Source organism: Rhodnius prolixus, unplaced genomic scaffold, assembly GCF_049639745.1.
Source record: "Rhodnius prolixus isolate KJV_2025 unplaced genomic scaffold, Rpr scaffold_3, whole genome shotgun sequence".
Taxonomy (NCBI): domain Eukaryota; kingdom Metazoa; phylum Arthropoda; class Insecta; order Hemiptera; family Reduviidae; genus Rhodnius; species Rhodnius prolixus.
The window spans coordinates 3,497,650-3,523,067 of record NW_027411603.1 but is presented as its reverse complement, the minus strand read 5'-3'; the positions used below and the strand labels follow the sequence as shown (position 1 = coordinate 3,523,067).

General features: G+C 37.5%; 1 protein-coding gene across 1 annotated transcript in view; it reads right to left on the bottom strand.

Annotated features, from left to right (window-relative positions):
• LOC141452836 (alkaline phosphatase-like) overlaps nucleotides 1–25,418 on the bottom strand; it is a 611,245-nt gene that overhangs the window by 68,031 nt on the left and 517,796 nt on the right. Inside the window, exon 6 of the mRNA XM_074125291.1 lies at nucleotides 4,299–4,506. Within this exon, the coding sequence (XP_073981392.1) occupies nucleotides 4,299–4,506 (208 nt within the window). The remainder of the gene's footprint in view (nucleotides 1–4,298; nucleotides 4,507–25,418) is intronic.

Genomic DNA, 25,418 nt, shown 5'->3' with positions numbered 1-25,418 from the left:
AAAGGAAAAACCGATCGTTTGAGAGACCACAGGAGGCGCCACGGTAGCCGAGCGGTTATAGGCTAGACCCGCAAAGCTAAGGTGTATTGCGGTACTAGTCTAGCCCTCGGATTTTATTTAATGGTTAATATGAGGAATTTATAGTAAAGTATGTTAGGCGGTTATAGGCTAGACCCGCAAAGCTAAGATATACTCGTATATAAAAGCAGTCCATAAAAGCAGTTGCATTTCTTGATCTTCAATAGAACGATGGACCAAACAAAAAAAAAGATTTAAATGAAACCAAACTTTTCTACTTCTAGAAATGAAACTGCTTTTCGTACCCCCTGGAAAATATTGAAAATGCCACAAGTGTTGAGGTTAACTAAGAACACAGAAGATTAAAATCCTTGGTAAATGACAAATAGATGAGTTAAAAGAAGATTGGGAGGCAGATGATCTTTGACATAGTTATAAGAACAGCCTAACTGCAAAAAATAGTCGGAAATGTCGATATTCGGCAGGATATCGTCCGAAAGGAAAGTAGAGGAAAGTTCATGACCATGTTTGAGTCATGCGAAACGATGATCGAAGAAAGCCCTAATGTGATTACCTCCAGGAAGTATAGGAGGAGACCTGGAGCAAGCTGGCTGGACGCTGAAGTTGTGCAGATGTTGAGAGGTTTAGCTTGAGGAACATTGAAAAGCCAGTGTGAAAATCGAGGTTGGATTCACTCTGAAGTGCCATTCACACTGTGTGTGTGGAAAACTTGAAAAAATTATATGAAGAGGAAATAGTTCAGTTTTTCGCAAAAAGGAAACTAAAAAGAAAAGTTCTTTTGTTAGTTCTTCTTGTGTATACGAAGACAGGAAATGGTACTGATCTAGAAGAGAACACGCATAGGAAGTGGATTATCGGGTGATAACACCAACGGATAACCAGACCGGAAATAGCGTAAGAAGTTTTTCCTCTTTCTTTTTTTTCTTTTTACATACATATTGTGTACATAAAAAACAAAAAACCTATACAGACATACAAACATACAAGACAGTACGCACTATATCCTGTTACTCTGGTTTTGCTATTGGCATACAGCCAAAACTTAGCCGATATTACCAACAATTCCAAACTTTTTTTGAGTGGAGTGGGGGGAACGATTTATTTTGATACATGCTTCAGTTTTTTGCCCACAGGAGCGCCCCAACTGACAGTCTACAGACGCGCGTACTTATACATAAATTTAGACAGGAAAAATACCTTTAAAAAAAAAAGAAGAAAAACTACCCGTTCAGAGGGAGTTGCGTAAAAAGAAAAAAAGAAAATCTATTCATTGGAAAATAAGTTGGCAATAAAAATAGATTTACATTTTGGCTCTATTTTGTGATTATTTAGAAATTAATTCTGGGCGAGGGTTTTTTTTGTCGTCAGATGTGAGGGCTTCTTCTGTACTCAAAACGGAAGTATTGCTAATATAATTTTTTTCACTTTTCATTTGTTTTCTTTTCTACCCGGAAATATAGGTCAAAGGATGTGTTAGGACAGGAGACGATACAACCTTTAATGTTAACTACGTAAAACAAATTATAGTTGTTAATAAATATTTTTTTGTTTTTTGCGTTTATTTGTGCTACAATCAGCGCGTTAGCGCTACAAGTAACAATGATACAATAGAGTAATAAATGATAAGGTAAACGAGTGGAGAAGTTACCCAATAATAACACTCCAAAACATTAGACTGTTGGTCTAACTCTCTTCACTTGATAGGAGATCATGAGGCCAGACTGTCTCTTAAGACGTCTTGTCCGGGTTATCAGGAAGAGTTCTAGAAGAAAGATTTTGAGCTAGATCAGCGGTTCCCAAACTGGGGTACGCGTACCCCTAGGGGTACGCGAAAGATTGTTTAGAGGTACGCAAAAAAAAAAGTTATTATGGCGGAAAATGTAAAAATTCAAAAAAAATGTTGCTTTAGTTTTGACTAATATTACACATGGCTCGCATATAATTTACTTCTCCTTTATTAACGCTTTGCTGTTTCAATTTACGATCCCTGCAATAGTTATTGGTTTGAAATGTTTACCTATTCATAAATGATTTTTTTTAATAGGAACATATCATATGTTTAGGTTCTTTACAAGACACATTATATTCAGATTGTTTTGCTGTTAATTTAAAGTTACAATACGTAAAATCGAGAATACGATTATTTATTTTTTTTATTTATATACTATATACAGGGTGACCAGAGTTATATGCTCCACCCACTTTTTTTTTAACGGCGGGAAATTTCGAAAAAATAAAAAACACGTATTTAATCATTTTTAGTCTAGTTTATTTTCAGTGATTGACCCATTTTTTTAAACCCCTGTATCTCGAGATACATCATCCAACTTTTGTTTTTCAAATGAAACGATATATTTTTTGTTGCATATTTTTATAGTATTTGAGCTCCTAAAAACAACAAAAAAATTTTTTTGAAATCGGTTAGGTTTTCCAAAAGTTATGGTAATTTAAAATATGAAAAACAAATTTCAGTTTAATGTCAAAATTACGTTAATTTTTTTAAAGAATCTTTTCAAACTGGGCACAATCAACGGATAGGCAAGCCAAAACTCTGGACTCCCACGCTTTGCTTGTAACAGCAATTATGGTGGCAAAGTCAACATCTTGGCAGGCTAGAGTTATTCGACGTTCAGGTTGTTTTTTCTACAAACGTTTGGTGTGGAGTTTTAGGAAATCAACTAATCGGCCCATACTCCTACAGAGAGAACTTAACTGGTGAAAGATATCCAACTTTTTTAAAATGGAGCGTTTACTTATAGTTCAAAGTATTTTATATTGTAGAAGATTGAATCCTTTCGGAGATTGGTGCTGTTTTGGTTGAACCCCACAGCTCTATTCCATACGCCCAGATGGGCTTCAAAATAGAAGTATAAATCAGACTTTTGTTGTCCAGAGAGAGTTTTGATCTGTCGTCTAAAAGTCTTTTAAGTAGTCGATAGCGTCTGTTTAGTTCTGTTCTTTTAAGTCTAGTGTGGGGGTGTTGATAAATATAAGATAATAGATTTTTGTAAAGTAAAATTTCTTTCTTAAAAAAAAAATGGCTTTACCGGAAGTGCTTTAATTTCTACTTAACTTTTCATTGTATTAATCGCCTTTTTTCTCGATCAATTTTAAGACTCAGTTTCAGAACATGTTTCCGGTCTAGTAAAGTTGTTACACAGCTAACGTGGACCAACGCCCCATGTTTTTTTTTTTTTCAGTTTTAGGGCAAAAAATCAAGGGACCTTAAGGGCTAGAAAGTGTATAAAGAAGACGCTATCCTGTGTCCTGGATAACGGGCAGAGCCACTAGGTGCCGGGGAGGAAGTGATGTCCTTAGACTAAGAAACAGATCACAGCAACCTACCATTGTCAAGCTTGTTTGGATACGTGCCAACAGCAGGTTCGGCACCATTGAACGGAAGGAAAGCAAAATCCTACCTTTAACTGACATCAACACAATATTTCCTCGACCAGAGATTTCCTTCCCCCCCCAACCACCCCACATAGCGGAAGGAAATTTGTTACAATCACGGAAGTTGTTTTTTGTTTGGAACAGGTCTGCTGGAACAACATTTTTCTTTTATTGCTGGTTCCGGTTGGTAGGGACAAAAAAAAGGAAAAAGGAAATTGAAAACTCGGAAACCATAACCAGCCTCTGGATGCACATTGCTCTCTCGTTACAGGCAACACTATCCATCACTGGACAGTGAGCTGTAAGACGCTTTTTGGATGAAAAAAATCTAAGGGTTAGTAGGCTGGATTCGAACCTATGATCTCTACCTTTGCTCCTGGATGCTGGAGCAAACAGAATACAACCCCCCCCCCCATATATCAGGTGCCGAAGGCCTAAATTTATGAATGATAAATAATAAATAAATAGGATGAAAGCTTAAATGCCAGTTTCAGTCATGATAAACTTTATTATGCCAAGCTTTAGACTCAGTCCATGAACAGACAAGACCGAAGACACACTAACCCTTTAATGATGTAAAAAAACAGTATGCACTTTAATAGTGTAGAAAGGGGGATAGAGCGGGGATAAACTGCACCCGCCGACCCTACTTCATCATAGTCCGCCATGTTTACTGAGCCAGAAGCCTCCTTTTTACACTACTATTGTCAATTAGCCCTGAAGATGACCTAGTTGCTAGGTCGGAAAGCTTCGGCATAATAAAAATATATCATGACTGAAACTAGCATTAATTTTTTTTCATCCTACTGAAACTATGATTCAGTAACCAAAAATAATGAACAGTAATTATTAAATAAAAAACTCACCTAATAATTGATCAACAGATTTTGGATCCACTTTGTCCATAAGTTCTTTATTCCAAACGTACTGAGCTCGTATGCCACGACGTTTCTTATCACGTAACCAATCCTCGATGAGGTTACGACCGTCCAGACGTCTACCTTCTTCTTTCTCTTGTTCTGGATGACTGGCCACTTTGGATATCCAATGTCTACGTCCACCACCCAGTATCACCTGTGGGAATAAAAAGATAATATTTTAATTTTTTTCCAGTTTTTATAGGAAACAGGAAATCCGGTTTTTTTTTGGTGTGTGACCCATGAGGCTTTGACTTTCTTGGAATGTCTTGTAGATAGAAGATTTCCTTCTTCAGTGTAGTGTTCTTCTTTAACTCTTCGGCGAATTAAAAGATCATCACCTAACCCACAAAAGTGTACAGTTAGCGAATTGTCTGGTTCATCAAGTTGCTGAACACACTTAGATAGGTCAGGGGTTATCTTGGTGCTTGTATTGTAAAGTAAAGTAAAGTAAAGTAATCGCCTATTTTTTGTAGGCGGGGCTTAACGTCAAACTATCAAATTAGGTGTCGTGGACGGAGGCGACTAGCAAACATATTTTACTATAAATTCCTCACATTAACCATTAAATAAAATTCAAGGCCTAGACTAGTACCGCAATACATCTTAGCTTTGCGGGTCTAGCCTATAACCGCTCGGCTACCGTGGCGCCTGTATATTATGGTTTTAAAAATCTTCCTCTGCAGCGCTGCTCCCCAAAAATTACAAGAGAATGGATGATTTCACGATAATACTCACAAAGCCCAATCGCTAAGAAAATCGATAAAAAGAAAAGTACTACGTAGTTTCCACCAAAGAAAACCTCTTTTAGTGAATTTTCCTTCAAAGAAATTGTCAAAAAAATTTTTTCTTTAAATTGAAAAATCTCATTTCCCCTCCAAAAAAAAGGGCGGAAAATTCATGTTACAAGAGAAAAAAAACCGGAAATTCATTTCAACTCCCATCTTGGAGGAACTCTAGCCGGAGATGAAGTTACCAGAGAGAGGAAACCCTAAGATTTTATGTCAGCATTTCTGGTTATACAAAAAGTTATTAATATTTAATTACCCCTACCACCCGCCACCGGAAAATTTGCACCAACACCAGATGTTCGAAATCTACTGTAGCTTCGGCAATTTCCGTTTTCCGTTTGCTGTTAAAGTTAAAATAAATAAAAAATGAAGAAAAACCTCAAAATAACCGATAAGATAATCCCACAAATGGTGTTTAAAATGATTTTAAAGTTAGAAAAGTGATAATTTTCAGATTTTCATTGAATAAGTTAAAATTGTCGGGAAAAGTTTTTTCACATTAATGCAGTATTACCATTATCGTTACAGTAAAACAAAATGGCTATTAAAAGTAGAGAGATAAACTGGTTTGTATTTTTGTGATAAGAATTTAAAGTTATTAAAATGTATAATTTAGGAAATTTAAGCCCCCTCATTTTGCTACATTTTCCGCTAAAATAATGGGAATTATTGCTCTCCTAGTTTTCCCTATCTCTCCGGCTAAGTTCCTTTATCTTGGCAAGTATAATAATCTTATCCCATTTTATTAGACTTTTGAAGAATATTGTCACACTCTATGTGTTAGCCAGTTTCATTATGGTAAGGAGTTTGATCTGGAGGGGGCAGAGTAAAATTAGGTAACTTATTCTAGTCCAAATTAGTAGTATGTATTTGGGCGTTCTGGGACGAATTTTTGTGCAGCAGGAAGTGACGTCATCATGACGTCACAAGACATACCTCTCGCCCAAATTTTATGGTCCTAACGGATGAGGTGGTTAGGGGGATGTCGTCACCATGACGTCACATCACGCCATCCTGAACTCAGCACAGCATCACAATTTTCCTTGTTGCACATTTACCCCCCGCCACCCTACCTCCTCTTCAAAAATGGATGAGAGGCATAGTAGAGGGGCATGTGTCGTCACATTGCACATTTCCTACGTCACAAGACAACCCCTCGCTCTACCTTTTAGTCCTCCTCTATGAGAGGCATAATATGGGGGGTGAGACATGTGACGACGCACATTTCCCACGTCTCAGTTATACGAGGTGTGGCTCTTAAATAACGAGACTGATGCTGCTACAGTAAAACTATGCATGCGCCAAATCCTAACGACCGACAGCTGTGCAGCGTAAAGCCTTCTCTTTTGATTGCAGCGTCTCACGTGTTTGTAAAGAAATCTGTCTGACCGGAACCGTCGTTTGTGTAAGAGGGGTGTTAGTTTCCATTTTGCCGAAAACATGATACTACACATGTGTAGTAGAGCAACGAATTGTCGTGAAATTTCACATCAAAACTTGATAAAACCGCTACTGAAACTTATCTTTTATTAAAAGAAGTTTTGTGGCGATGAATGTTTATCACGTGCGCGAGTTTTTGGAGTGGTTCAAGCGTTTTCAATATGGCCGAGAAGACGTCGGGAAGATGATGACGCGGCCCGGGTCGCCCTAAAACAGATGCAAAATATCGATTATGATTAATCAACATTACTATCGTGTGAGGTGCTTGCTCAACTCCGTGAAAGAGTAAGGACAAACGACCCGATTTGTGGAAGAACATGTCACACGGGGTTCTCCATAAAAACAACCGACGCCGGCTCACACTGCATTGTCTGTCAAGACGACGTTTCTAGCCAAGTACAACATCCCAGTTTCTAGGCCATCCGCCTTATTCGCCTGACCTGGCCGTCCCATGTGACTTTAGATTTGTTCCCCCTAAGTCAAATCTACATTAAAAAGAACAAGATTTCAGCAGTCCGTTGAAGCTGAGAAAGAAAAAGCGGCACGCGTCATGCAGGAGCTCAGACAGAAAAAGACTTCCAGCACTGTTTCTGAACAATGGTAAATTCGCATGGAGCGTTGTAGGGATAGGAGAGGGGTGTATATTGAAGGTGATAATAACTAAATATGTTTAAATTTAAAATAAAATGTTTTATAGCAATAATAGTCTCCGTTATTTAATAGCCACACCTCGTAGTTTTGTCACACGAAGAGCTTTTTGTGATCATAAGATGTCAAGTTCGGCCCATCATTGAAAAAAGAGGAAAGAAATCCCTAAAGTTTTATAAATATAGTTATCATTTTGGGTAGAACATGATCTAAGTTTAATAACAGTTTGTTGGTAAAGTCATCAGCTGATAGTGTGCACTATAGGTCAGCTGTTCAATTAGATCAGCTGAACTAAACTGTATACATATATACATACAAAATTGTATTACAATATTGTACAGAATTCAGGGGGGGAAGGTAGGCTAGGTGCTAATACTATTATCACTTTGCAAAGTTGGGACGAAACAGCTGTTACACAGTACAGTGTATAGTTGCCCACGTTAACGAAGAAAATAGTTTCATTAGTGAAGTTTCCAATGTTACGTAACTAGTTTTTCAGCTTTTTATGAAGCGGAAGTGGAAAACTACATTAAAGCGTTCTAAACTGTCTTGGTGTGCTTACCCAGCCTATACTCACCCGTGTATGCTTACTGCTTTCAAGTAAGCACTCCATTTACAAGATAACCAACACTGTTGTACTTTAAATTACTACTTAACTATATATAGTGCACATTCACACAAACAGACAGGACTTCCTTTCCTTCCCCCTCCCACCTCTACTCCCCTCTATTCGCACAGCATCCCTCTCCGACCATTCATTCCATCCGCTTCAAAAAACTCGTTTCCTCATTTACACTATGCCCACTTTTATTAGGTAAAAGTTTTACACTTTTTATTACTTAAGCTCACTATTCTTTCACGATAATGTTTCTATATTTACCTTATCATTCTGACGCCAATTTCAGATTCATAACCTATATTCACAGTTAAGGGCATCATTAGGTTTTTTATGTAGAGTCTGATTCTTGTATTTTGTTATCTTACTGTCGTCTGCTTAGTTACTTGGTAGACAAACAGCGAGGAACCAACATCTCTGTGAGGAAGAACCACTATTAGAGCAAGCTCCTCTACAAGCCTCTTGTGGCTTCCCTAGCCATATCACGTGCGCGAGTTTTTTAGGAGTGGTTCAAGCGTTTCCAAGATGGCCGAGAAGACGTCGGAGATGATGACGCGGCCTGGGTCGCCCTTCCACGTCCAAAACCGGATGAAAATATCGATTATAGTATTTAATCAACATTACTACCGTGAGGTAGCTTGCTCAACACCGTGAAAGAGTAAGGAAAAAAACGGTCCCAATTTGTGGAAGAACGAACTTTAAAGTAGATTGCCTTAAAATAAGGAAGTCTAAGGTTACAAATAGTACAAAAAAAAAAATAAAATAATAATAAACAAGTTTACTATTGGTCCATCTAAAAGAGTTTTCAACGAATTAAACAACTTGATAAACTAACACTGTTGGAGTTCTCGTGAACACGTTTTCTTGCAAAAAAAAAACAAAAAAAACAACGTAATTTCTCGTCCTAAGATAAAAGGAATCCCGGAAAATGACATACCGCGTTAGAAAGTACCACATTAGACAAGGAAACTTTTATAAAAAGTGCCAGCACCTAGGTCTGATAATGATCACGTAAGGGCCGAATGAGTTTTCTTAATGAAATTTCCGATTACTATTATTTTTCCAGCATCTAGGAGGAAGATTGAGGATGTTTGGAGAATAATTTAGGCTTCGAAATGGTATCAATTTTTAGAAAATTTATCTGTCTTTCTAAACGTGTCATCAGAATCGAATTCGGACTAAAACTTAATTGAATTTAATCCATTACATGTAATATATTTATGAAGCATGTAGTATTAATAAATACGAGGGTCGTTTGAAAAGTCCGTGCAAAGTCAGAGAGATAGCATTACTGGCGCGTATCGAGGTTATATTTAGTTAGTAGCATCTCTTGGAAGAACACACACCAAGTTTCAGCCAGATCGGTCTATTTCTTTGTGTTTGGCATTCGTTTGAATCGAGGAAGTCGAGTGATTTTCAAATCGTGTGAAGTGTTGCAAGGACGGTTTGCAGCTGTTCCAGAAGAATCCGCAGGACTTTAAGCGTCGTTTCGTCACTGTGGATGAAACATGGTTACATCACTACACTCCTGAGACCAAAAAAACAATCGAAACAATGGGTTACCAAGGGGGAATCTGCGCCCAAAAAAGGCGAAGACCGTTCCTTCGGCCGGAAAGATTATGGCGACTGTCTTTTGGGATTCGCAAGGAATAATCCTCATCGACTATCTGGAAAAGGGTAAAACTATTACAGGTGCATATTGTAACGAAGTTGACCTGGTGTTACCGCTGAAGAGGATAGCTTTCGATATGGCAGGACCTTCTCCTGAGTGCAGACGAAGAATGCGCTGTAACCTGTTTACGATGGACCACTTCAGTGAGTGGGCAGAGGCCCACGACGTAGCAGATCAGGACGCGTCAACGGCAGCTGCAGCATCGACGGTCTACCAGAACCTCGCCGTCAGGAAGACAAGGACGACGCCGCTACACCCTCACTCTGATGGCATAGTGGAGCGAATCGACAGGACCCCAGAAGGCCAACGGAGACTTTTGGGGAATAAACAACAGGAGGACCTGGATGAACGTACACCTCCCATAATGATGGCGCACAGGTCGACCGTTCACGAGACCACTGGCCGAACACCCGCCAGCGTTGTGTTCGGTAGGGAGCTTCGACTACCCAGTGAACTTTCATTTGGCAGCCCAGGAACGGACGAATTGGACGTGGATAGCTGTGCTGCGGAACTTCGCCGTAGGTGGAGAGCTGCGCGTAAAAAGGTACGTGACAGGATGGAGCAGAATGGTGACCAGAAGAGGACAGCGTGTGACAGGCGGGTCATTGGAAGAACTTTCCAGAGAGGTGGGAAAGTTTGGTCGTACAAGCGTGTCCGCAAAAAGGGAAAACCTCCTAAGTTGCTGGGTAGGATCTTACACCACTGTCTCACGGCTCAACGACCTGGTGTAACGGATTCAACGCACGCTCAGATCCAAGATGAAGGTGGTACACTTGGACCGATTGCTGCCCTACATCACGAAGGAGACTTCTGTTCGGGACGAACAGTTCTAAGAGGGGAGCAGTGTAACGAAGTTGACCTGGGCGGTGAAGAAAGGCCTAGATTGTTCTAGAGGTTGAACGACCAAAGTCAGTAACAGGCCGCCACTGCATAAACAAAAGGGGCGGTATCTACTTGTGGCAGAAAAGAAAGGCCTAGATTGTTCTAGGGGTTAAGCGACTAAAGCCGGTAACAGGCCACCACTGTGTAGACAAAAGGGCCGGTCTTTATTGAACTAGAAAGGAAAGGGCTAGATTGTTCAAGGAGTTAGTGACCTGTGTAAAAGCCAGCTAAGAGAAAGGCCTCAGTTGGGGTGGTGGCATATGTGTTTCCCAGCCTGTGATTGACAGGTGAGAGGGAGACAGACGGAGTTGGAGAGAGACGGAGAATGGGAGGAGGCGGCTCACAGCTGAGGTGGTGGCAGTATGTTTTCTCCAGCCAATGAACATCAGGAGGGCGTGGAAACTTATGCTCAGAGAGTTGGAGGAGGGCAGTTCCAGTTGGAGGGAGGCACGCAGTTAAAAGGAGGCCGACACAGCTGGAGAAGTCAGTGTTAATCGAGTTTCAAGCAAGTTTTAAGGAGTTATTAGAGTTTATAGTCAAGTTTATGAGTTAGTCTTGGAGAGTCAGTGTTGCGGAGTGCTTCAGTGGTAGCTAGTTGGGCAATTAGTCAGTTGATGAGTAGAGCTGTGTTAGTGTAGCTGAGACTAGTGCAATTCGGTGCAGTGCGGACCAGTGGTCAGTCGGGGAACAGTTTTGTGGCGTTACGAAGTGAGTAAGTAACAGTAAACTGTTGTGACTGTTGTAAATGGTGACTGTAATGAATAGCGTTAGTTGCTTGTAAATGTTAATGTGAGTTAATGTTAATGTGTGAATAAATCAGGTTATTACTTACAACTTTAGCGAGTTTTATTATTTAATCAAACCCACATATTTAATAACTAGTGGCAGGCATTAGTTGTGAAAGTAAAGTTTTTTTTTTTTGGGAAAAACTTTACAATATTATTCATCGTTATTGGACCGTTTGAAAACCGAGCTGCATGAAAAACGCCCACGATTGGCCCACAAAAAAGTCCTTTTCCATCACGACAACGCACCAGCTCACACCTCAACAGTTGTGGTCGCAAAATTAATGGAAATAGGGTTCCAACTCGTTTCACATCCCCCCTATTCTCCAGACTTGGCTCCCTCGGACTACTATTTGTTCCCCAATATGAAGAAATGGCTGGCGGGAATAAGATTTTATTCAAACGAGGAGGTGATTGCAGAAACGAATGGCTATTTTTCAGACTTGGACAAATCCTATTATTCGGAAGGGATCAACAAACTAGAGCAGCGTTGGACGAAGTGTATAAGCCTAAAAGGAGACTATGTTGAAAAATAAAAAAAGGTTTACCCCACAAAATTAAGTAGTTTTTATTTTTGCACGGACTTTTCAAACGACCCTCGTACTCCCTTAGTAGGAATACTGCTAAGGGCAAAATGAAAAAGAAAAAATCTCATCTAAGTCTCAGGAACTCAGGAATTCATGAAGATAAAGATAATCGTGAAATAATTTTCTAGTGAATCGCCAAAAATCGATAAATAGTGCTATAGAAAGTATCGATACTGGCAATCGATTTCTGCTAAAATCGATATTGTATATAGATATTTTTTTTAATTAACACTTTAAAGCTCAACCATCTTCTTGTCATACCCTCTGCTGGCTTTCAAATCTTCATCGTCATGTCGTCATTAAATTAACTAAATGAAAGTATCTGTATGATGTAGAACAACATTCAATTCTGCTGATAATTTCTATTATCGCTTTATTGTTAAATTTATTTTCTTTCCGGACATTACATGTTAATCTTTTGTAGTAATAAGATCGAAATTTTACAAGAGTATTAAAGTACTAAAAGGTAGGATCTTCGAAATAATTGGCTTCAGGAATTTTGATGAAAAAACATACTCAAGCAAACAATTGCACATCATTTGTTGAAGTCATCTTTTTTGTTTTAAGTTTCAAGGACCTCAAATACAACTTACTTCCGTTAGAAAATAAATTTCGAAGATTAAACAAGAATTATATACTGCTATATACATGGTAAGCGAAAATAGAAAAGTAGTAGGTCTAGTTTAGGCCACTGATGACTGTAATCAAAAAAAGGTAAACTGCAACAATATGTAAGTATAGATAAAACAGGAAAAATGGAAGAAAAGAATGTCTAGCTTGGTACTAAGCGAGAAGAAGAAGAAAAATTCACAACGGATGTACGCGTGGAAAAGAGATGAAAGCCCTAGTAGGGAGAGCGGCCAAGACAAAGCCGCTTATTTCCGTTGTGTTAGTATAGTATGTACATGAAGCTGAAGGACAAATTGGTGGCTCCTTTATTTTATGTAAATATATCACATGTTCATACCATGAATGTATAATATAATATTTATGTCAACTTGGATTTATCCCCACTACAATAGGGTGGGGAGTGAACCCCATCATCAAAGGGGCATCATTACAAAAGGGTCTAAGTGCGTTAACTGCAGGAGCACTTCCTGGAATATTTCAGGCTAGTAAATCCTTTGGATACGTTTCTCCAACGAACATTCACAAAGACAGGAACGTAAAAAAAAAAATCCTCTTTTAGTACGTAATTTTGGCCTAAATATGGACACTTAAAACTATTATATTTACATACTCATCCAACACATCAGCTGTTTGTTACTATCCTTCATATGGATATAGCAGAGCACATCCCTCTTCTTATTGTTCAGAATTCAATGAATTCTTTACCAAATTGTAGAGAAAAGATAGCTGAATAACTGATATAAACTGCAATGTTTTAGTGATAATAGTAATTGAGATATGGAAGGTTAAATTTTGGAGGTTTTCAAATACCTTCAAACTTTAAACGATTATATCTCTTCTTCTATTTATCAGAATACATTGATTTCTTTACCAAATTGTAGAGAAAAGATACGTGTATAACTAATATAAGCCGCAATGTTTTAGTGACAATAGTAATAGAGATATGAAAGGTGAAATTTTAGAGGTATTCAAATACCTCCACACTTTAAACGACTATATCTCTTCTTCTATTTATCAGAATTCAATGAATTCTTTACCAAATTGTAGAGAAATGATAGCTGTATAACTGACATAAACTGCAATGTTTTAGTGACAATAGTAATAGAGATATGAAAGGTTAAATTTTAGAGGGTTTCAATACCTTCAAACTTTAAACGATTATATCTCTTCTTCTATTTATCAGAATTCAATGGTTTCCCCTCTACGACTTCAAAGACCTATTGTGTCCCCGATTTCTCTACTGCGACCCTTCCTGTTCTAGATAAGAAAAAAGTCTTAGAATAGTTGTTAGCTTCTGGGGAATGGAAATCACTGGGTAATTATCCAGGTGGAGTTTCCTTTATCACCTCCTACAGGATCTTCAAGGATCATCGCATCCTAGAGCCAACTTTCATCAGGTGTACTCTGGAGTTCAAAAGTGCCCTGTTTGTAAGAAACCCCGTGACTTTGTGGAATGCCAAATTTTTCTTAGCCATTTTTCTGAGCTACGTTAGTCCATTCCGGTGAGGATGCAATTATATCAAAAGTAAGACACATTCAACTTTTTTTAGAAATTTACTCTAGAGACTAGCATTTTTCTGTGAGAGGAAATCCTGCGGTTTACTCATGAGCAAAATTTATCACTTACAGACTTGGTCTAAATTAGGTTCTTTGGCGAACCACACGAAGTTCTTTGCATTGAGCAAAGTGTCTACTTTTTATATTATTACGAATTAGACATAAAAGTAGAATCTATAGAATATCAGTACAGGGAAAGTGTCATTTTTGCGATTTTATTTTTTTTGTCGGCGATTTTCACAAAGTAGTTTCATGAAAATTTTATTACGTAATAAATTGCGTAGGAGAAAGTTGCACCAGACATTTAATTGGATTGTATTGATTTTTTTTTTTTCCACACAAATTATATTCTAAAAATTCCAGAACAATTACCTGTAATTGTATTGTTAGGAATTCAACATCAGAGTCATGTACTTATCATCGGCTGGGGAATGGTCTAATAAGCTGTCAAACGTCATCAATTTGGACGTGTCATCAATTAATAGTGTAGAGTAAATAATTATGGTAATGGTATGCGTGTACAACAGGGGAATGGGACTCCAGGTCTTGGCTTAGTAATGATCTACCTCTGCACAGACAGACAGACGGACGGGCCGATGATGGAGTTAATTTCCTCTGGTAAGATCCCCCAGGGACATTCAATAACACCTTTTGCTTTTAGATGTCCCTTGGATCTTAGGACATCTTGACTTCACAGTTTCAAGATCAAGTTAAACAATGAGAGCAACTTAATTCTGATTGTACCTACTGTTAACTAAATTTGTCTTTTAGTCAAGTTTAACAAAACGTTTAATCGGATACGTTCAAACTTTAAACGATTACATCTCTTCTTCTATTTATCAGAATTCAATGAATTCTTTACCAAATTATAGAGAAAAGATAGCTGTATAACGGATATAAACTGCAATGTTTTAGTGACAATAGTAATTGAGATATGGAAGGTTAAATTTTAGAGGTTTTCAAATACCTCCAAACTTTAAACGATTATATCTCTTCTTTTATTTATCAGAATTCAATGAATTCTTTACCATATTGTAGAGAAAAGATAGCTCTATAAATGATATTATTAACACGATATATGATACTCAAAAACAACTCTCGAAGTTGTTAACAATAGAATGGCCTCTCTACTTTGCCACTGAAGAAGACAATCATCCTTGCCGAAATGATTGCCAATTAGGCTAAAAATAAAACAATCTATCAGTTGAAATCGTGAACAAAAAAAAATATAAATAAATAAAATAAATTTCGAAGTGAATAAATAAAGAGACGGTAAAATTTTGATACATATTAAATAAATTTAAAAAAAAATCAATAACTAGCGTAGGGAACGGAATAGCTGAGTGGTTAGCGAATACTGGATTTCAACACAAAGGTCACAGGTTCGAATCCAGCTCTTAGCACTTAGATTTTTTTCTACTAAAGAGCTTCTTACAGCTCATTGTCTGTAAAGAGAGCAGTAACATGTTTGTCCCGTCTTAAATAAAAAATGAATAAAAAAAAACTGACTATCCTAAAATGTGTCAGCCATATTTGAATTACGTCATTGCTATATTTAGAGTTTGTGAGTCGGTTTGAACTAATGCCTCCATTAAGGGATATGCTCCAGGCTGACATACTAATTAATGATGACACATCTGATATGACCCAGAAAACTCTTTTTCTAATTAAATTTAGGATCAAGTTACCAAGTGTGTAAAAGTGGGAAAAATGAAAAAATTTATTTTATATGAATATAATATTTGTAATACTTTTATTTTGGCCGACATCCTACATGAGTTATAGATCGTAAAGTTGTCTACCACGAGAAAGAGAGAGAGCGAGTGGAGGAGGAACAGAATTGTGGCCCAGCGATGGTGAGGGGCGGAAAACGTTCTAGGAGCACGGGATAACAGTAATGGCCGTACGCCGGGGGAAAATGGCAATTCATTTTTCATTCCCTAAAATACTATGGAAATATTTTTTCTAGCTGCTGGATGTTTCACCAAGTATGCAAAATGGAAATTTATTTTCAACATTTCAATTAACCCTGTGCGACATTGGTGAGTGCGCTAGTGTAGTTTTAAATATATTTAAACAGAGGATCGTGGATTTATTTTCATGGATTTATTAAATATTCCTTTTTAATTTTCAACCAGCTTTGGCTTTATTTCCTGGCTGCAGCTTTCAACGTTTGGCTTTCTTAAGCCATTAATTTGTCTTCTCAATAATTTTACAGTGAATACCAAAATTCACTCCCCAAACAAAAAGAATCAATAATTTTGTAACAAGTCTAAATAGCCGCAACAGCTAGTCTGGCTGTTCGACTCAATCCGCCATTTTGTGAGACCAATAATCAGCTGTGATCACTCACACGACTTTCTATTGTGGCCATTTACGTAATTAAATTTATTTGAAACTTGCAATTTATACTAAAATAAGGTTACATAATGCCAATTTCTTTTTCAGGGGAAAAACTGCAAAACACTGCCATCCTCTACTCTGATAATGGCCAAGAAATTTACTACAGAAATATGCAGGATCACCCCGTACAAGTTTAGAGGAATGGTTTCCTAAATGGCATATTATTTTCACACTTTGAACCAATAACATGGCCTCCTCTAACTGTTCTCTGATGACGACCACGATCTTAGGCAGTTCATCGAACCTCTCAAAAACTGTTCTTCAAAGCACTTGGTGTAGTCCACGATCTTAGGCAGTTCATCGAACCTTTCAAAAACTGTTCTTCAAAGCACTTGGTGACGTCCACGATCTTAGGAAGTTCATCGAACCTCTCTAAAACTGTTCTTCAAAGCACTTGGTGACGTCCACGATCTTAGGCAGTTCATCGAACCTCTCAAAAACTATTCTTCAAAGCACTTGGTGTAGTCCACGATCTTAGGCAGTTCATCGAACCTGTCAAACTGTTCTTCAAAGCACTTTGTGACGTCCACGATCTTAGACAGTTCATCGAACCTCTCAAAAACTGTTCTTCAAAGCACTTGGTGACGTCCACGATCTTAGGCAGTTCATCGAACCTTTCAAAAACTGTTCTTCAAAGCACTTGGTGACGTCCACGATCTTAGGCAGTTCATCGCTAAAAGACTTTTACTAGGAACCTGCACACTCGAATTAAGCGACAAGAAATGAACACTCGCCTACAGTCAGATTACGTCTATCACTAGAGGACAAACGTCTATGGTGTTCAGCCAAGAGGTCCATCCTGCTAAGAATTGAAATCTTACAATCGAAAATTCCCCCGCACAATGTTCGCCATCTACGCATCCAACCGTACCATTCGTAAAGACATTACTTTCCTGTCCGACCTCAACCCACTTTTAGTGATTTTTTTTCCTCAGTCTTTTAGCGATGAACTGCCTAAGATCGTGGACTACACCAGTGGTTTTAAAGAACAGTTTGAGAGGTTCAATGAACTGCCTAAGATCGTGGACTACACCAATTGCTTTGAAGAACAGTTTTTGAGAGGTTCGTTGAACTGCCTAAGATCGTGGACTACACCAGTGGTTCAGAGAACAGTTTGAGGAGGCCATGTTATTGGTTCAAACTGTGAAAATAATATGCCATCTACGAAACCGTTTCTCTAAACATCTTTCCTATACAACTCAATCCTTTAGACTGTCGTCTCTCTTCTCCGGACTATTCCTGATGATCTCCCCAATATTGTGATTAAGAATAAATCGTGTACATGAAAGATTTTTTTTTTTTTTCTAAGTTCAAAGGATTCAGAGAATTTCTGAGAAACAAACTTTTAAATTTATTGCAAGTTGTTGCTTGAACAAATTTTCATGACATCATTTAATGGTGGAATAGTTGTATTTTTTAGTGTTACAAACTTCTTTTTTTTTTCAAGTTTTATTCCCTCTTGTTGCTTTTTCTTCTTGTCGGGAAAGCTAGTTCATTTTCTTTTCACTGTCTACCTCATTCTTTCACATCCTTTATCTTGGCTCTTTCTACTCGTTGGGCTTCTTCTTCTTCTTCTTCTGTTTAAATATCACTATAAAGTAGGATGTGAATTTAAAGAGAAGATGTTAGTTTAAAAATACTTTAAACACTGAATTAAATGTTTCTTTCCGGTGAATAGAAGATACGAAGCAGACTGGAAGTTGCGGGTTGCAAAGAGTTTGAATGGGTGAGGGGGGGCTCAAAAAAGTACACGGCTCACTTGATCATGCCTTGGCGGGAGGCTTCCTCCCTAGGCTTCGTCTTCTTCCCGCCAGACATGAATATAAATGCAAATGAGGGTAATACATTCAAAGCGCGGCTTGATTCCTATTTTAGACTTACACACTACGCCAACTGTGAGCACTTTGAAAAGCGTTTTCCCTACTTCCGCCCCTCTATTACATATATATATATATCCATCTAAGAGCCCTTATATAGGAATTTCCATTATATTTAATCGGATCAAATATTATACCAAAGAGTTCCTTGTGACAAGGTAAATTGATAGTTCACAGAGATGATATGAATTATAATTAGAGTCAGAATCAACTACTACGTCAAGGTGAATAGTTGCTATAAAATTTCCTCCATTTTGGTTTGACCACACTTGTCGCAAATACGCACGCGAATGGTTAGTAGTTTGATCTATGAAATAGTTTATCTCAATTTATTACTTCCCTTTAACCAAACTACTAAAAGAATGTATGCGTTGAGATTTCAAGGGTAACATCCGTTTTGTGGGTAAAATGTTTTTTTGACTTAAATAAGTCTTTAAATTTGCTATCACATGGAGGTAATCCAAAAAAAAAACCTAATGATAACAAAATACAGTTTGGCATTATAGAAATCTATCGTCTACATCCAAAATTAAATTAGACCCACTGGATAGCTATAGGATCAAAGAATTCATTACGATAAGCGAGGTCTGTGACGCATCGCGCGCGCGGTGGAGGGGGAAGCGCCGCCATTTTGAGATCATTTTGCTGCGTATCGAGTATAACTTTTGACTCGGCGAAGCTACGATGTTCGTTTAAGTTTTAACCGTCAGCTGTCGTCGATTTGTTTCCTTGATTTCATCCTAAATACATAAATAAAAATATTTTTATATAAAAAATATAACCCGTTACGTAAACATATTCACGTACAACACACAGTCGTGTCCATGACCACAGCCACAGTTTTTCTTTTTTACAGCTGGACTCTCCCACTGCCTGTTTGAATGTCTCCCACACGTTAATTCAAAGAAGAAAAAAAAACCAGCAAAATGTTGAAATTTAATATTTCCCTTAGGCGTCACCGGAGGGCGCCACAATAAGTTTTTGGTAAAAATCGGTCCTCCGGAAGTACAACGATATACCAAGGGAAGTTCTAGGATAAGAATTAAGATGGATTCCCAGTGAAGTCTCTGCTGAACTGTTCCCTAGTAGGAGTTTTGTAAAGGGAGCACTACTAGGAAGGTAGCAACCGGATTTGGCTCCCCTAATGATTTAAAGTGATTTAAGGGAGTAATTAAATGATATTTAATAGTTAAAACTTCATGAGGCGTACGAAGTGACGACCCTCGAGGTAGATCCAGTCAGCTCCCCAGAACCTCAGAATTGCAAATTAGAGTAATAGTGACGTATGAAGGTTCCAAGTTATTTCAGTGAATAGTTTTAGACCTAACTGTTACAATTTCCGGTCGCCTCTACAAGAATATTTAAACGTTTAATACCAGGGCGCCCTATCTACAATATTATATTGATTACATAATTTGAAGTTTGGCCAATTAATACCTTGTAATTCGTATCGTCCAATCGAGAAGGGGGTGGGCTTTATTTCAATTTAACTTTGCTATTATAGAAAATCATCCAATCCCAGTTGTTCTCTTAGTCCTGCTCCCCCCTCATCATCTGCCGGGGAATAACTTAGTATAATACTTCACTTTATTTACTCAACTCCTATAATCCTCAACTTTATTTCTCCTCACTCCCTCCTTTTTTTTTTGTAGCTACGTAATCCTTAAGGATATCCTTCCACCTTTGTCTTCATCATCTTTACTGAACTTTCTACCGTTTTCCTGTTCCACTTAAAACCTATTATCCGTTTTTTTTTTTTTTATCTCTTAGCACTGACTTGGTCTGGTAAGGGAACTCTCGGTCTTAAGCCTTCAAGTTCAACCTCTAAGTTTCAGTCTCAGCTAAGAGTATTGCTGCATCTTTAGAAATAATACGCAAACTTCTGGGACCGTTTAAAATAAATCCGTACAAATAATTGGCTACGGAGCAGCTGAGGTCGAGCATATACGTAACTAAGCCGTCGAGACTGTGCTGCTATGGTTGGAGGAACGTTAAGTGCCAAGCAATATTCTGGATGGAAGAATGGGTTGCATCAAGAAAAATCGGGAGATCCAAACTCAAGGGGGCTTGATGTTAGCTGCGACGAATGCCTAGCCATTGCTTTAAGGTCTCCTGCGTGTAACCCAGTTCAATAGTTATGCTGAAATTCCACACCAAAACACTTTTTTTTTGGCATCGTCTAGGTGCTTATCACTAGAATATCACTCACTCTCCATTCTCACTTATAAATACATTCGCTTCACACATTCATCCCTCTACTATATACAACTATTTACATAAACTACAACTAATGGATGGAGCAGTACTCTATATCCCTGCCATCCTTATAGCTTAACCGAAATTTAAATCACCGTAATCCTTCTGTAATCATTTTCTTGCATTCATTCTACAACTTTTAAATACATTCATATTTCATTGCTAGCTCTGCTATAGACTTAAGCACGTATTTGTTGGTGGAGAATATAATGTCTTCGTAGCGAAATGATGCATCTAAATACCTGTATATATCGTCAAACATTCGTTTCCTTTCTACCACATAACGTGGACATATCATTATTACATGTTTGAAATCCTCCTCCTCATTGCAATCTACGCAAAGAGGAGAGGACCTTTTGTTGATCCTGTGAAGATACGATCTCCGCACACCGCGTGGTTCACTCCTCTCAGCCTGCTTATTGTCGTAACAATCCATTTATTAGTAACAGTTCCCTTAAACCATGGTTGTCTAGGTAACTGATCTGCCATAGTTTTGTAGAATCCTCCCTTTATTACCATTACTGTAATCTGTATGGCCATTTTTGTAGTGCTGCTTTTGCAATTATACACTTGATATCGGTGTGTGGTAATTTATAATTAGCCATTTCCTCACTAATGGTGGCTTCCTTTGCAAGTTTGTCAACAATTTCATCTTTGCAGACGACTACAACATCTGAATACTGACTGTCTCTCTCTCTCTCTCTCTATCTCTATCTCTAAAGAACCCATAACTATTTCTTTTGGTTTGCAGAGATTTTGGGCTTATTATTAAATTAGAAGTGAGAAGAGATCCGATCTGGAAAGGTTACAAGAGTCGAAACCTATCCAGCAACATGCTAAAGAGTCTTTGAGTTGTTATTTCATGTATTTTTTAGGATGTATGTATTTATTAGGATGAACGTATTTATTAGGATGAACGTATTTATTAGGACGAATGTATTTATCAGGATGTATGTATTTATTAGGATGAACGTATCTATTAGGACGAATGTATATTTTAGGATGTATGTACGAGTATTTATTAGGATGAATGTACTTATTAGGATGAGTGTATGAGTGTATACAGGGTGAACCAGTAAGTATTGTCCATAGGCCTACTGTGTGTAGTACATCTAAAGTGGAGTTCAATGACGTATTGGCCAACTTCATATTTTCCACTGTTCTTGAGTGACGTCACTTTAAATTTTGTTTCTAAAATCATTACTTTTTTCCAATAAAAATGTTATTACTCAGAAAGTTTTAGTCCGAATTCGATTCTGATGACACGGTTAGAAAGACAGATAAATTTTCTAAAAATTGATACCATTTCGAAGCATAAGTTATTCTCCAAACTGCCTCAATCTTCCTCCTGAATGCTGGAAAAATAAAAGTAATCGAAATTTTTAAGAAATCTCATTAGACCCTTATGTGATCATTATCAGACCTACAGGTGCTGCCACTTTTTATGAAAGTTTCCTTGTCTAATGGGCTTTCAAACGGTATATCATTTTCCAGGATTCCTCGAATTCAGACTAAAACTTTCTGAGTAATAACTTTTTTATTGGAAAAAGTAATGATTTTACAAAAAAAAAATTAAAGTGACGTCACTTAAGAACAGTGGAAAATGTGAAGTTGGCCAGTACTTCATTGAACTCCACTTTAGATGTACTTCACACAGTAGGCCTATGGACAATACTTACTGGTTCACCCTGTATATATATATATATTTTTAATTTATTTTGTAATTTACAATCTGTATACATTATATACAATCAGTAAATATGAAGAGAGTGATGAACTGGTGCGGGAGGAGAGCAGGAGAAGAGAAGCTACCCAGCGGTAGCACTCTCTATAGAAGAGAGGAGCATTAGAGATGTTAAACATGTTTTAACATGCACCGCTGCATGCATTTGTATCTTTTTTTTTTGGTTTGGAAAAACATTTTTCTAGGAAAAGCCATTCAAAGATATTAACGGAAAAGTTAAGCTTACATTAAATGTACTGCTACATTTGAATCAGGTTACTATTGTTAAAATAGCATATCCGGGATTTAGGACTTGCATGACTACCAATGAAACTGCTCAGTTGGAATTTTCTTTAGTGGAAACCCAATACTCAGGTGAGGTTGAAAGTGAGCAGGCTAGATGATTAATTAAAGGTAAGCTGAGCCTATTGGCGTGGGTTGGGGTGGGGTGGTGGTTATTATGGTGGATTAACAAAGTAGTGTCGCCCTAAGGGCAGATTTTAATTACAGTCCTTTTGTTAGCTATTCTTGTTCCATACGATGTGTGTACGAACGCACAGAGTATTTCGTACAGATCAAAGAGATTCACTTGTGGGTCCAACCGAGAGCCTATCCAGCGATAGGAAATCTTAGAAGTACTTTTCCAATTGTATAACGATGACGTCATTAAAGAGTCACCCATGTGGGTATCCTGTAATGACAGCTTTAATTACTCTATAGTCAGGCAAAAGATAGAGGCTCTATCTTCCGGTTTAAAGTGTTCATTTGTACCACTTTGGTCATGCTGGTTGGAGGAGGGGCTATTGCTGGAAAAAGGCTCATACGTTCCCCATTCCTCGCTTTATCCTGTCGCTCCCACCTCTCTCTGTCTCGTCTCTCCCGAAGTCCCTTTACAACCACTTCATCCTGCATATCCGCCCATGACTCTTTCTCTTGGACCTGCTTTTCTTCCCATATTTCTCCTAACTAGCACTCTACCACCCTTTTTAGGTAATGGCGTAAAGGAATGGATCAACGTCACAGGATGGCCGTACTCCTCCTTACTTTGATGAAATTTATTGCTGGTTAAATTTGGACTCTCCAGAGCTCCGTCTATAAAAGACCATTCCCCAATTACCCACAATTTCTGTTTGAACACTCAGATTTCTTCCTTGAGGAAACTCCTTTGATAACGATAAAAAATCGTGAAGCCTCTGTTCTCTTACACTTTTTTCGTCAACTTTCTGTACCAAAAATCTTCAGTGCAATGACCTTGAAGGTCGCCCCAAATTCGTTCCACATCATGAAAATTAGTGCAGCCATCTTTAAAAGCTCTAATCCAGTTCCGTGAACTATTTCACTGCTCCATAATGTTTTCTTCATAAAATTTACTGATCTCACAGATGAATTTAAGCCACTTTCACACCTTTAGCACTAAGAAAACGAATCACAGCGCTTATTTCACAGTCGGCGAGATTCTCATTCGGCGGAGGCATTTTTAAGTACTCATTAACAAAGCGTAAACACGGTCGAGATGTTTGCGTAGTAGCGTCTGATTTCTTTCTGACAGCTATAGGTACACAGCGCGCATGCGCCAAATACCGACCGTAGCACTGCAGCGGCCGAATTCCAAAACAGAACTTACTATCAGCATGTCAGCCCTTGACGCTCCTTAAAATACCAAAAAATTGTTAAAATTTGAAATTAATTTACTATCAATCAATAAATTCCAAATTATAACAATAAATGCAAAATATTCCCTAATTTAGACGTTTCAGTCACCAAAATTATTTGTTTTTAAATTCTGCACGAAACACATAAAAAATTAAATGATTTTAACGTTAATTAATCGACATTTTTAAAAAATGTATATTTTTCTTAATATTTTTTTATTATTCATAACTTTGAAAGTAAATTGGCCATTAAAATGATTCCAACTGCATTGTTTTTATAGCGAATTATATTTAAATAAACTTTGTACAATTACATGTTTTGCTAATTATTTTAAAAGTTACAAAACATTTAATTAAGATTAATTTATAAAAAAAAAGAAGAAGCAAAACAAATATCTTTCGATTAATGGTAGCGACCTCTAAATATTAATCGATTTTGTTCTACTACGGACCCAAACTTTTTGTTTTTTAAATGAAATTCGATTTTGCACCCGGCGCTCTTTAAAATCTAAAAGTCAAAATTTTTTTTTGAAACACCCTCAATGAACTTCAACTTACTACGGCCGACTATCCTTTAGTAGACACAATGTTGCTAGCAAACAGTGTTACCAACTTATAAACCTTATTAATAGTTCGCTAAACTAATATCAGCTGATTTAATTAATGAGCCTATGATGTATTGATCAACAAATTTAACCAACTTTGCTTCATCAACCATACTCTCTCTCTCTCTCTCTTTCTCTCTCACTCTGTCTGTAAAGTTGATGACTTCCGGTCTCCGCCTTGATTGTTCCATTAAATTTATGAAGATTAGTTTGATCTCTTGTTAAAAGGTTATTACTTTAAACGATAAGAATCATTTTTAGTAAAAAATATTTCAATTCTTACAAAACTTGTTTAAAACCCTTCAAGTAAGAACAATAAAATATCGATAAATTTTAACTTTCCCCCACTATCGATGTTTTTCTTTCTTTATTACTATCGTCCAGGTGCTTCTCTGCATAGTAAGTTGTAGTATGTAGATATAACAAAAGAATGAATTCAAAGTTAACATTTTTTTTTTAGATGTAACCTTTAGAACGTTTAGGATAATCTGTTGGAGTAATTAGTAAGTAAAGTAAAGTAATCGTCTATTTTTGCGGGGCTTAACGTCCAACTACCGAATTAGGTGTCGAGGACGGAGGCGACTAGCAAACATACTTTACTATAAATTCCTCATATTAACACATTAAATAAAGTGCAAGGCCTATACTAGTACCGCAATACATCTTAGCTTTGTGGGTCTAGCCTATAACCGCCTAAAATACTTTACTATAAATTCCTCATATTAACACATTAAATAGAATGCAAGGCCTAGACCGCAATACATCTTAGCATTGCGGGTCTAGCCTATAACCGCTCTGCTACCGTGGCGCCTCAATAACTGACTAAGTTCCAGCATTGGCAATGCAGTGATAAATAAAACTTTTTACTGTGATGTGAACTATGTAGATAATATTATAAAGTGATCTTTTGTTATCTTAGTGAGAAAAATGATTTTTCAAGAAAAT